We start from the raw sequence: 14,335 nt of genomic DNA, 5'->3' as shown, positions 1-14,335 counted from the left end.
TGGGTTTCAAAGCTGGACATGTGGCACGAACTGGCGCTGTACGCCTTGGAGGTTCTTGCCTGCCCTGCCGCTAGCGTCTTGTCCGAGCGGGTTTTCAGTGCAGCTGGTGGCATCATCACCGATAAGCGTACACGCCTGTCGACTGACAGCGCTGACAGGCTGACGCTTATTAAAATGAATAAAGGCTGGATTTCTCAGAATTTCCAATCTCCACCAGGTGAAGGAAGCTCAACCTGAATAATTGATCCACTCCTCCTCCTCCTCCTCATTTTCCTCCTTCTCCTCCTCTTTGTACAGTAAAGCAGAGGAAAATGGCTATTTTTTGACAGGGCCCACTGGCTCTTGCTATACTTCATGCATTTAATTTTTCTGGAGGGCCACCTACCCGGTCCTCTATTTGAAACATTTTTTGTGAGTGCCACATACAGGCACTCAATCTATTCCATTTTTCTGGAGGGCCACCTACCCGGTCCTCTGGTTTGAACAATTTTTGGGACTGCCACATACAGGCACTCAATCTATTCCATTTTACTGGAGGGCCACCTACCTGCTCCTCTGGTTTGAAGAATTTTTGGGACTGCCACATACAGGCACTCAATCTATTCCATTTTACTGCAGGGCCACCTACCTGCTCCTCTGGTTTGAAACATTTTTGGGACTGCCACATACAGGCACTCAATCTATTCCATTTTACTGGAGGGCCACCTACCTGCTCCTCTGGTTTGAAAAATTTTTGGGACTGCCACATACAGGCACTCAATCTATTCCATTTTACTGGAGGGCCACCTACCTGCTCCTCTGGTTTGAAGAATTTTTGGGACTGCCACATACAGGCACTCAATCTATTCCATTTTACTGGAGGGCCACCTACCTGCTCCTCTGGTTTGAAGAATTTTTGGGACTGCCACATACAGGCACTCAATCTATTCCATTTTACTGGAGGGCCACCTACCTGCTCCTCTGGTTTGAACAATTTTTGGGACTGCCACATACAGGCACTCAATCTATTCCATTTTACTGGAGGGCCACCTACCTGCTCCTCTGGTTTGAAGAATTTTTGGGACTGCCACATACAGGCACTCAATCTATTCCATTTTACTGGAGGGCCACCTACCTGCTCCTCTGGTTTGAAAAATGTTTGGGACTGCCACATACAGGCACTATCCAAATTAAATTGTCTCCATAGCAGCCTCCACACGTTGTCTCCATTGCTACCTCCAAAAGTCGTCCATATAGCTGCCTCCATACATCGTCCCTTTATCAAACGAGGTGTGTCAGGCAGAAATTTGGGTTGTTTTCATGGATTCCACATCAAAGTTGTTAACTTTGTCGCCACCCTGCTGTGTTATCCACAAAATATACTGGCAAACTTTTACCATTTAGGGATATTATTTCAGCGCTTCTTGCGCATCTGTTTACATTCCCCTCACCCGGCATATCCTAAACTTATAAGAACGCTACTACACTTGATCTTATACAAAAGGTTCTTAGAAGTGCTGTTTGGGGAGTAGCCTAGAGACAGGGGCTTGGATTGGCGAAAGCTCGCCTGGCAGCGGAACGCCAGCTCCATGCGCATCATGCGCTTCTTGCGCATCTGTTTACATTCCCCTAACCCGCCATATCCCAAACTTATAAGAACGCTACTACACTTAACTTGGTGCAGGCTGGGACCGAGTCTGACCCTGGGGCTGCTCATATACTGCCGACGCCGAGGATTGCGGGGCCTACCTCGGTCCAGGTGTTTCAGGCCTACTATGCCTCCTCCTCCTCCCACCCCTCCTCCACCTCCTCCTCCGAATTACCATCCGTGGGCATGGCGCCATCAGTCGGTAGCTCTAGGCACAGCAGCAGTGCCGTCGCTAAGCGACAGCAGGCGGTGCTGAAACTGCTGAGCCTAGGCGATAAAAGGCACACCGCCCAAGAGCTATTACAGGGCATTCCACATCAAAGTTGTTAACTTTGTCGCCACCCTGCTGTGTAAGCCACAAAATATACTGGAAAACTTTTACCATTTAGGGATATTATTTCAGCGCTTCTTGCGCATCTGTTTACATTCCCCTCACCCGCCATATCCTAAACTTATAAGAACGCTACTACACTTGATCTTATACAAAAGTGCTGTTTGGGGAGTAGCCTAGAGACAGGGGCTTGGATTTGCGAAAGCTCGCCTGGCAGCGGAGCGCCAGCTCCATGCGCATCATGCGCTTCTTGCGCATCTGTTTACATTCCCCTCACCCGGCATATCCTAAACTTATAAGAACGCTACTACACTTGATCTTATACAAAAGTGCTGTTTGGGGAGTAGCCTAGAGACAGGGGCTTGGATTGGCGAAAGCTCGTCTGGCAGCGGAGCGCCAGCTCCATGCCAAGATCCAACTAACATAGTTTTAACTGCAGCACCTTTAATCTACTACTAGTTCACTGCCTCCATACATGGTCCCCTTATCAAACGAGCTGTGTCAGGCAGAATTTTGGGTTGTTTTCATGGCTTCCATGTTAACTTTGTCGCCACCCTGCTGTGTAATCCACAAAATATACTGGCAAACTTTTATCATGTACCGATATTATTTGAGCACTTCTTGCTCACCTCCTTTGGTTCCTCTCTGCCACCCATTGGTTTGAAGCCTGAGTCCATTTAGGGTATGTCGCCATGACACTCTCTAGCCTGCTGCCGCTGCCTCTGCATGCCGTCCCCTATAGTGTCAGGGTCAATTATTGCATGTTTTAGATACTATCTAGCTTCATTCTGTCACTCTGTCATGGCCATGCTGTTGCCCATAATTTTGGCATAATGGTGCGTTTAAGCAGCCTCAGAGGCATCCATGCATGCTGCCCCTGCTGTTTCCTGTCCATTTCCGTGGTGTTTCCATCCTTTTCTGAGGTTCCCAGGTGTTTGGCCAAGCTTCCCTGTGCAGAGCCTTGGTCCCCTTGAAAAATGCTCGAGTCTCCCATTGACTTCAATGGGGTTCGTTATTCGAGACGAGCACTCGAGCATCGGGAAAAGTTCGTCTCGAATAACGAGTACCCGAGCATTTTAGTGTTCGCTCATCTCTAAACACTAACTTTGCACAATTTAAAATTTGTACAGTGTAAGTGCTATTTATCTTCCTTAAGGAGTATACACAGTTGTATGAAAAATAAGGGCCCTTAAGGTTCATTCGGATGGCTGTCTATGGGGACATATATGCGTCTGCAAATGTGTGGCCTCATAAACGTCACCTTAGACAGCAATGGTCACATGTGTGGTACCATTCTGCGCCGTACACAGGGAAATGATAGAGCATGCTCTATCTTTTCTGTGTGTACGGCTGTGTGCCGTTGTTCTCTATGGAGTGGGGAGGAGTTACATCCTCTCCAGCGCACAGAGGTATGCCCACCCGGCTGCAGCCAAGCGGCCATACGGCTGTGTAAATGTACCCTTAAATAGACTATGTCTGTGAAGTGGACCAAAGCACCTCGGAAGCTGGACATCATGGAAAGACATCCAAAGAAATTGAGAAACAAATGCGAAACAAATTGTTTAAATTTGCAGCCACCACATGAACTGACTACTCTCTTCATCTCAGGATACAACAGAGGTATGACGGACCTTCATTCTCGTCATCTGTGGGGGTCCCATCAGTGAGACTTCTACTGATCAGTAAGTCGCAAGTCACTGGTGACCTATACTAATTAATTTATGCCAATGGTGCCTCTTGCCGGTGCCCCAAATGCATATGTAAAGGAATTTACAAAATGGCATAGTGAATTATCTAGTTATTCTGAAAGATAAACTGTAGCCTGTGTATATTAACATGAATATGTATGCTTGCCTTAATTGTTAGAATGATTGCTTGTACATTAGCTATATAATACATATTGTCAATATTATATCTCTATACATATTATATACTCTACTTGTTTTATACTGGATGGCATTGACATTTTAGTAAATCTGAGATCTGTGTCAAATCCATTTAAACAGTTAAAGTGAGTGAGTTTATATTTTTATATGCAGGCATAAAACCAACTAAAAGCAATTACTGTGTTAAATTACTAATGAGACCATTTTCAAACTACTGTAAATAATTTTCCAAGGGAGGTTGAAATTCCCTGGATCTCTTATAATTTTGTCTTAATGACTCAGGTAGATTGAAAAACGGCACTGGGGGAAACTAAAAATAATTTAATTGTTGATTTCCACAGACCTCATTTCCTTAAAAACTGTTTCAAGAGCAAACAGTGATGTCGGATCATTTAAAAAGGGGCAAAAATCTACACAAGAAGTAACAGGCTTGTTCTATTTCTTTTTCATTCATTCACTCAAGAAAAATTCTTCATTGTTACAAGTAACCTCTTGCGATTGTAACGTTTCATCCCTTATGTTTTAATTCCAATTGTTTGCTTTCTCGCAGGCTGTGTTCACTGCTGCAGTAAATCATCTCTCCTCCATATTTCTACTGTTACAAGAATCTTAACTAAAGTGCACTTTTAAAGAAATTACAGATAGCAAAACAGCCTCTTCCATTCCCTTTAGAATCTCCAGTGCTGTCTGCGTGTATCCAATTGTTTCATTTTGTTTGTCTTTCTCTATATTTTAACCTCGCCATTCTAGCAGTATAAACAACACATTTATCTGAAATGTTATTACATCAATTCCACACTTGGTTTCCAAATAATACATATATGGAAAGAATATTTCAAGGTCAAATGCTCTTAAATTGATCGAGTTCTAGTAGTGCGATATTAGTGTGTGTTAAATATTGTATAATTTTTACAAATATACACACATGACAGAGATGTCCTTTTCTTCAAGATACAGGGCTTAACAAAATTTATTATAATAGTACATGTGTGACGACTGGAACATCCTGCTTGAACCTAGCCATTTTTCTCTTACATCAGCTCAAGCCTTTTTTAAATTATATTGTGCCAGAACAATGGTGCAAACAATAAATACATTTGCTGCATTTTTAAAATACTCTTAGATCCCTTTTCTAGACCCTTTAAGTATTTTGTAATACCCAAGAATTTTCCCTTTTTTTCCATGAATCTATACATAAATCACGTTTACCCTCATTACATTGTGGGTCATATATCTTATCTCTGTTTGTTTTGTCTAGTTTTTGCCATCTGCTTTGGTAATTTATCAATCTCACTTTTTCCTTGTGTTAAATGTTTTTTTTTTCAGATCTCTTTTTGAGACATTTCTTACAAATGTCTCAAAATTGTCGGACAAATATCTCAAGCCACTTCTTTTCATTTTCAAAGTTTTCCTTAAGTATGGTTTTGTCTGGAGTTTTTTGCAACAAAAAAATTTAAGACTGTTTGAAATGATAACTGTCACGTTTAGCACATCTGGAATAGAATATAAATGTTTCTTACTGACGAAAAACAAATGTCAATTTCAAAATGTCCCCAAAAAGGCGCCAAAATTGCAATCTGCCAAAAAGTGTCTCAAAAAAGACAGAAAAAAACAGAAAGAGAAGTAAAGATAAATGACCCCCATTGTGTAGTTCTGAAACCCCTATGTTAGTGTTCACCATGCCATTAAGTGTCTTTACTTCCCAGACACTTATGTACAAGAAGTCATTCATGCGTGATAAAGAAGTTACTTTCTTACTCATTCAGAAAACCGGCGTGATAAATTCCACCCATAGAAATTTGGAGTAAAAGGATTTATAGTGTAAATTCTGAGATACATTTTTGAACTCCTCAGGACAGAGGTGAACATATTTTCTAAAGTTTGTAAAATATATTTAACAAGGTGTATATAATGCAATGTGTGCCACTGCAGGATCTAAACCTTTATTGTACAGTACAGTATGTTATTCTCCTGTGGTTAGTATGCATAAAATATTTGTTTAACCATTCCCTTTTTGAATATTCATTGTAAATATAGCATTTTTTAATTAACCCCTTAACGACTTGGCTTTTTTTAGTTTTTTCACTTCCATTTTTCACTCACCAACTTCAAAAATCTATAACTTTTTTATTTTTCCACATAAAAAGCTGTGTTATGGCTTATTTTCTGCGTAACAAATTGCACTTCATAGTGACGGTATTTAATATTCCATGGCATGTACTGGGAAGCGGGAAAAAAATTCCGAATGCAGTGAAAATGGTGAAAAACCACATTTGTGACGTTTTCTTGTGGGCTTGGATTTTACAGCTTTCACTCTGCGTCCCAAATGACATGTCTACTTTATTCTTTGGGTCGGTACGATCACGTGGATACCAAATTTGTATAGGTTTTATAATGTTTTCATACATTTAAAAAAATTAAAACCTCCTGTACAAAATATTTTTTTTTTAATTTTGCCATATTCTGGGGCCAATAACTTTTTCATACTTTGGTGTACGGAGCTGTGGATAGTGTCATTTTTTGCAAATTTTGATGGCGTTTTCATTACTATAATTTTTGGGACTGTGCAACCTTTTGATCACTTTTTATAAATTTTTTTATATTTTTCAAAATGTAAAAAAAATGCCATTTTCGAATTTGGACGCTATTTTCCGTTACGGGGTTAAACGTAGTGAAAAAACATTATCATATTTTGATAGATCGGGCATTTTCGGACGCGGCAATACCTAATGTGTTTATGATTTTTACTGTTTATTTATTTTTATATCAGTTCTAGGGAAAGGGGGGTGATTTGAATTTTTAGGTTTTTTTATTATAATTTTTTTTTTTTAAACTTTTTTTTATTTTTACTTTTACTATTTTTCAGACTCCCTAGGGTACTCTAACCCTAGGTAGTCTGATCGATCCTATCATATACTGCCATACTACAGTATGGCAGTATATGTGGATTTTACTCCCCATGCATTACAATGTGCAATTAGCACATTGTAATGCATGGGTTAAAACGAAGTAGCCTCGGGTATTCGGAACACCTGAGGTTACCATGGCGACGGATCGCTGCTCCCCGTGACGTCATCGGGGAGCAGCGATCCACAACAAGATGGCTGCGCCCATGCGGCGCCATCTCTTTGAAGCCGCCGGCAGCATTGCCGGCGGCGATCGAGGTGAGAACACCCGCGATCGGTGCTAGCACCGATTGCGGGTGTTACCGGTAAGCCTTTGCTGCAATATGCAGCAAAGACTTACCGGCTATGGAGAGAGCTCGGCCCGCGAGCCCTCTCCATGCACCGGGACCCGTCGGGAAGGGGTTAAAGGAAATCTAGCACTTGTGCGGTAGCCAATTTAAACATGCTCACCTCGGCGTCTTCCTGTAGGTCCCGGCACTTATCTTTATTAGTCTTATAATTCAGGGATTCCTGAAAGACTTTTAAAAAGATGTTACTTAGTTTCGTGCACTCTCTATATGTCACACAGGCGCTCTCGGCTTTAATTATGCATGCCGCTAGAGCAATAGTTACCCCCTCTTCCCTGCTGAAAGACCCGTGGCATGCAGAATTATTAGCCAAGAGCACCTGCATGATGTACATAGAGCGCTTGAGGCTAAGTAACATCTATTTTAAAGTCCCTTTTTCAGGAAACAAGTTTCAAGAATAATAAAGTTATTTGCTGAGATCTGTAAATTTCTTGTAAAACCCTGAAACACTGTTGCTTAAATATGGTGCCATAGTTTGGTCAACACAAATTAATTTCCAATAGAATATTTTATCAGTTTTGCCTTTATGAAAAACATTCGGTATTACTGGACTGAAATTACTGGTACTGAGGATTAGGCAAATAAAAAGGACATGTGGGATATTTACAAGTAATCCCTAAAAGCTAGACAGCCCAAAGTTGGGCCACATAGATACGACTGAATTGGGGGTTGTGATCTGGCCACACAAATTGCCAACAAATCATAGCCACCATAGAGGACTATTATAACCGGTCACAGTGGGGTGAGCACAAAGTGAGCACCATCAAAGAGTCAGGGGTACACAAGCCCTAAAACAGGGCAGACCTTGCATGCCCATTTTGCACTGCAACTGCCTCCCTCTATATGGAGAGTGGAGGGCCTTGGAGTGTTTCTAACAACGGATAAATATTATGAAAATTAACAAACATACAATTTTACTTTTATAATCTTTCCATTGTTTTCTTTTTTTTCAGTTTTTACATTTTTTCTGACTTTTTCCTACAAGCAGGAAGTATTGTTCAGTTCATGAAATGTTGTAAAGTAATTGGTAGAATGGACACCAGTATTATTTGGTATTCTATTAATAATCCCTATGCTCATGCAATGTGGTACTTACGGATGCACTTCGGTAATGATCTGTCCCACAAGCCATTTGCCTTACAGTTGAGAACAGATGATCCTAGAAGATAGTAGCCTTTCTTACAATGATATGTCACACTGATTCCGTAACGGAAACTCTCTGGATAGTTTTGTTGTCCATGACGAATCGCATTTTCCACAAAACCAGGATCTGTACAGTTTACCACTGTAAGAGATAAGTAAACACATACAAACCTTTGAGAATGACCATAACATAATTTAAAGCATAAAGTATAACAAATTTTATCACTCAACAGTTTTAAATCCTTTTAAACTAAACACCCAACTATTTGTGAAAAATCTATTGTTTGATCCTTTATATGAGCTTTCCTTTATATAAGATTTACATTAACAGAACAAAGCAGGAATTCTATTTAAAATATACTTACTTTAGTTCATATTCTGTTGTTTTGCCTATTTAAAGCCATTCACTTCTCACTGTCAGAGATATTTGAAAACCATTCCCTACTGTATACAGGTTTTCAAATCAAGCAAATTCTGTTTGAAAATCATCCATGGATTACGATTATAACCTCACATTTTGTACATAGGCATACATTTGTGAATATATTGACTCTATATACAAATGATGTATGGTGCTTGGAACCTTTTTTATCGCTTTTTAGAACATTTTTGTGAACAGATTTGATGAAACATGTACATTTTTGGCAAATTGTACCATTTTTATATCATTTGACTCACAATACATCAGACAATTTATATTTGTAAAGTTTTTTTTACTTGAATATTTTGTTTAGTGAATCAATATATTCACAAATGCATGCCTGTGTACAAAATGTGAAAATTATTATTGGGTGGTGTTATATTTACCAAAATGAATAAAGGGTGTTTTTTTTTTATAAATTAAAAAGAAGGGTGAAGAATACAAATTCAGTTAGAAATATATTATACAGTTAGAAATAAAGTGGTTGTAAAAAATTAAGTATTTAATTAATTAAGGAACCCTTTGCAGGATAGAAATGAGATTGGTTCTGTATATAACTCAGGGGTGAAATTTATAAATCAATTAGGAGGTTGTTCTATGTTATTTAATTCAAAGAGGTAGTACTTATAATATAAATCAAATGTAGGGAGCTGAATGTATTATAATGAATAAAGGGAGGCACCTTATATATATTTGGTGAAGGCTCTGTAACATTTTTTCATCTTATAGGTTTAAAGTTACAGCTAACACAATGAAAAAATTAACACTTGTCCAGATGGACAAAGTCCCATTGCATAATAATAAATGAACCTCTAAAAAAACAGAGCTATGAACATTTTTTCATTCAGTTTGGTTAATCTCCAATTAAAAGTTTGCTATCTGCCATGGCATGATAATGAGAAAAAACCCTGCATTTTGTGTTATTACAGAAATGTGTGTAAATAGACAGAAAGATAGATAGATAGATAGATAGATAGATAGATAGATAGATAGATAGATAGATAGATAGATAGATAGATAGATAGATAGATAGATAGATACTGTATATGCATGTACATGTCAATGAATGCAAGTGTATATTGGTAATAATCTCTCATAGTATATCTGATAACAGAAGTAAGTTAGTAGGCCTGGACATCTGTGCCATAGATAAGATTCTTTGATTACTATTTACCTGTGACACAATTGTAAATCCAGGTGATAGAGCACAGGAGATTGCTTTCTCCTAGTGACAGCTGTCAAGAATTACATAGGAAATGAGTTCTGGCATTCTCAGCTTGGTTTGTTGAAAAAGTCAGGATGATGTGTAAGTATGTCCTGATGACTTTGGAACTTTTATCTAAGTAAATTCAAAACCCTGAGGATATATAAATATGGTTTGACAGTCCAAAAGTAACTTCTTAAAGTATAACTATGTCAAAAATATTTTCCTCCGAATTCATTCTGCTCTAGCCTACTATTTCTGTAAAGAATCATAATACTGTATATTAAAATATCGATTTATACTCATTATTATAGCTGGGAATGGCTAAAAATGGCACTTTGTGCAAGATAAAATGATAAGATTAGACCCTAAGTATTATCTGTATAATTCAACTTACGTACATTATTAGGATATTTTTGTCATTTTCTGGTTAACCACTTACACTTTTCACATATATTAAGGGTTATGCTCCTTACTAGAAAAGTCAGGAGACTGTATATAATATTTCCATCCTAACATACATTTCAAATACAGTAGTAATAGTAGGTAGATGACTGTTAATAGAGGGACTAGCTGAGATAGGTACCCAGCAGTTTCCTACCTGCTGTGACATTTTAGATAGAAAGATTGAATACTATTAGAAATAATCATAATCTACTTTTTCCAAGTTTAACCCATTCCCCACACTATTACAGAATGTGTTGTTGTGCCAACTCACGAGCGGAGTCAGCACTATAAAGAACAAGTGTCAGCTGCATATCATATACAAACATCCTGCTGTAACTGCTTACAAGCTGTGGTCAAACAGAACAGCGGCGTTTAAGGGGCTTCCAATGTGGGTAGGACCCCCTTGCCACTTATCGGTGAGGGGAGGGGCTGATCCTCCAATGACAACCCTGGGATTTAATTCATTGGATGCTCAGTGAGTTAGCAAGAAAAAAATCTTGCAAAAAAGTGCCTGCGTCTTATAGAACGGAGGTCAGGAGGATCCAGCACTGCCAGACCCTCCTGACTGCTGTAATGGAGATCAGGTGATGCCCTGACATAGAGCTGCACCTGGTCTCCCAGAGAGGAGCCTTCGTACAGCTCTTCCCTAATTCCATGTCCTACAGGTACAGGACCTGTGGTGATGTCAGAATCATGTGACTGATCCATGCTTCTAACATCACCACAGATCTGATACTGCCATGCTGCGCTGGGACAGGGTAAGAAGAAGGGGAACGGGGAACGTATGTGTGTGTGAGTGTGTATAGCTGAGCTGTGTTTGTTGTGTGTGTGTATAGCTGAGCTGTGTGAGTATAGCTGAGCTGTGTGTGTATAGCTGAGCTGTGTGTGTTGTGTGTGTGTGTGTGTGTATAGCTGGGCTGTGTGTGTATAGCTGAGCTGTGTGTTTATATAGCTGAGCTGTGTGTTGTGTGTGTGTATAGCTGAGCTGTACGCTGTGTGTGTGTGTGTGTGTATAGCTGAGCTTTAGTGTGAGCAACAGGGATATTTTAATTGCTGTAATATATATTTTTCCTTTTTTTGGAAGCCTAAATCTGGGGTGCATCATATAGTAAGAAGCGTCTTATAGTCTGAAAAATGTGGGTAATACATTTGTAATGCGCTGTGTTAGCTCAATATGAGCTTGAATAACCTGAAAAAAAGTTTTAAAACAATCAATAAAGGTTTTTTAAAATAATAATAAAAAATAAATAATGTGAAAGTCCCCTAAACACCAATATTTTTTACACATTCAATAATGTATAAAAAAAATCCTCTAAATCACAAAAAAATCCACATATTTGGTTTCCATAGCAATCTGTTAGCAAAGTTATTCCTCTGAAAAAAATGGCAATGCTGAAAAAAAAGATTTTCTCTATTTTAGTTTTTCTTCAGTAAGCTTGGATAAGTTTAAAAAAAACTATATAATTGAGGTGTCATAGTGATCCATAGACTGGAGATAATTATGGTACATTGAACACCCCTAAAATGCTAGAAATCTGAAACAAGAATTGATTATTTTATTTTTCTCCACACATTAAATATGTTATTTTAACCTGTAGCATAATAACAGGTTAAAAGCTGTCACATTTTGTACATAGGCATACATTGACTAACTAAAAAAAAATAGTACAAAGTAGATAAAGTTAAAAAAAAAACTTTACAAATATATAGGGGTTCATTTACTTATGCAGCCGCTGGGGTTCACTGAAAGTGCATTGTCTGGCAATAGTGCACTGAGCCGTGATTCATTAAGATCAATCGCCCGATATCCTGCATGTGTCGCTTCTTTTTTGTGGTGCATGTAAGTGCATTGGCTTGCGACACAATTTGAAAATTAAATACTTAGTCAGATCGTCCGATGGCACGCCCCATGTGGAAGCCAACACAGCTACACTAAAAAATAATCGCGTGTGACACAATCCTTGAGAAGACATCTGTTAAATACCTGTCAAAGCTGTGCAATCCTTTGAAAAGGTGAACAGTTCGATGAAAGTGCGAAAACTTTGTAAATGAGCCCCATAATGTCTGATGTGTTGAGAATCAAATGATATATTAATGGTAAAACTTAACTAAAAATTTTCCATCAAAGCTGGTACATCAAAATGGTACAACTGAAAAGAACACCTTGCCATGAAAAAATAAGCCCTCCAGTAGCTTCATCAGCCAAAAAATACTAAAGTTAAATAGCAAAAAAATAGAAAGTTAAATAGAGAAATAATTTGATAAACTGTAATCATAGTGATTAATAAAATAAATATCGGAAAGAATAAATGATTTTTTTCTCCATGCAAGAGTTAATTACATTTCATCAATAAGTGTCCTAAAATTGAGTATTTGTACATCTCATCCAACAAAAAATATGCCCTCATATGGCAAATTGCCCCCCAAAATTGAAAGATTGCATATCTTTAAAAAGGTTAAAATGCAAATATTCTTTGAATGGTGCAGCTTCCTTTCAGTGCCATGGCATGTGCCAATACAGCAGTTTATTACCACTTATAAGGCATTAGCATATAGGGAGAAATTGGGTATCAAAATTATGGAGTATTTTGATGGGAGGGGCTGGATGAGCAAGACCCACCCTTTTTGATGCTAGGTAACATAAGTTAAAAAGTGGATGTAAGCAAAATAATTTTCTAGCTAAAAGAAGGGTGTGGTGACAGGTTCCCTTTAAGGGGTTAAAACACCAGCATTAATGACTTCCCCAAAAAAAACTTTTAGTAAACTTGTCAGCAAATTTTCTTTCTTATTATCTGTCTTTGTGACTCTTTGTATGCATTTTATTTCTGCAGTACATCTATTTTCTGTATTATCACTGCATTAATGGGGGTCATACAGAAAACGGAGCAGGGTCCCAATGTGTAAAGAACAGCTCATGTGCTCATCTTCAAGAAAGTTTGTTAAATGTAACATGTCCTGTAATTGCATTGTGTATAATAATGTACTTTATTAGACTGTATCTATTGCATTAGAACTCAGGGGAACACAAAGAGAGCACAAGTACGGACATAGTCACCTGTCTACTGAGAAGTGCATGACAGAGAGCAAACATGAAATGAAAATTACTTTACAGTGAGACTGGTGCCAAAAGTTATCTCTTAAAAGAGGTAGCATGGAATAATATGTGTATGTAAGGGTTAGCGTAAGGGTGTTTTCAAAATGCTAAGAAAAATAAATAATAAATAAATAATTTCCTTAAAGAATACTTGAAGTATGGATTGTCAAAATCCTAAGGAGGGATACAATCATGAATGATCACTCTTTAATCTACTTTACAGAAAATTTAGTTTATAACAATCCAGTTGTTTCACTAGAAAGACTAATTCATTTTATGTGGGACTTAAGGGGAAACTACTTATCTTCTCACAAATCACAAGACTTTCAAAACCTAGTGTCGGAGTTGAAGCCTTTCAAAGAACACAATTCAAATATTGGTATTGATTTTGTGCATTGAACAAGTACATGAATTTCCCCTGAGAGTTTATGTTTTGACTCTTATTACTCCCAGATGACACAAGGTTCTTTATATATAAAATATGCTGGCTTTAAAAATAAATAAAGTAAGCAATTGTCATTCAGTGCAAAGATACATTTATACCATGTCACATAACTGGAGATGGCACATTATATGACAAATAATAATTTGTCTAAATGTTTTTGTACTCATATATTTGTCTTTTTCAAATCTTACAATACAGCAGAATGTAAAGACAAGAATGTGATATTTGTAAGAGAGTTATATAGTTGTTATAACAGGGAATCAGTATAAGCATTCAGTTTCCCACAACCTTTGTCCCTGCCTACTTGCTAGCCCTGCGCTAAGTCATAGGCCGACAGCTGGGAGAAATTCCATAGCCTGGACAAGTTCTCTTTCAACATTTATGGCAATACAAACCATAAAAGTAGAAATGGAAGAAGTATACAATTTAATATAGACAATAACTTGTCAGAAGTGCAAGAAATGTATCATCAAGAATGATAAAC

The 14,335-nt window shown here is 38.1% G+C and overlaps 1 protein-coding gene across 3 annotated transcripts in view; it reads right to left on the bottom strand.

Moving 5' to 3' along the window:
- The window catches only part of CSMD1 (CUB and Sushi multiple domains 1), a 1,135,715-nt gene that overhangs the window by 78,861 nt on the left and 1,042,519 nt on the right, over positions 1-14,335 (bottom strand). For all 3 annotated transcript variants that reach the window (XM_072142316.1, XM_072142317.1, XM_072142318.1), the window contains one exon: positions 8,194-8,382. In XM_072142316.1, the coding sequence (XP_071998417.1) occupies positions 8,194-8,382 (189 nt within the window). The remainder of the gene's footprint in view (positions 1-8,193; positions 8,383-14,335) is intronic.

This window comes from Engystomops pustulosus, chromosome 3 (assembly GCF_040894005.1).
Source record: "Engystomops pustulosus chromosome 3, aEngPut4.maternal, whole genome shotgun sequence".
In the NCBI taxonomy this organism is placed as follows: Eukaryota; Metazoa; Chordata; class Amphibia; order Anura; family Leptodactylidae; genus Engystomops; species Engystomops pustulosus.
Note: the sequence above shows the minus strand (reverse complement) of the source record. Positions and strands in the feature narration are given on the sequence as shown.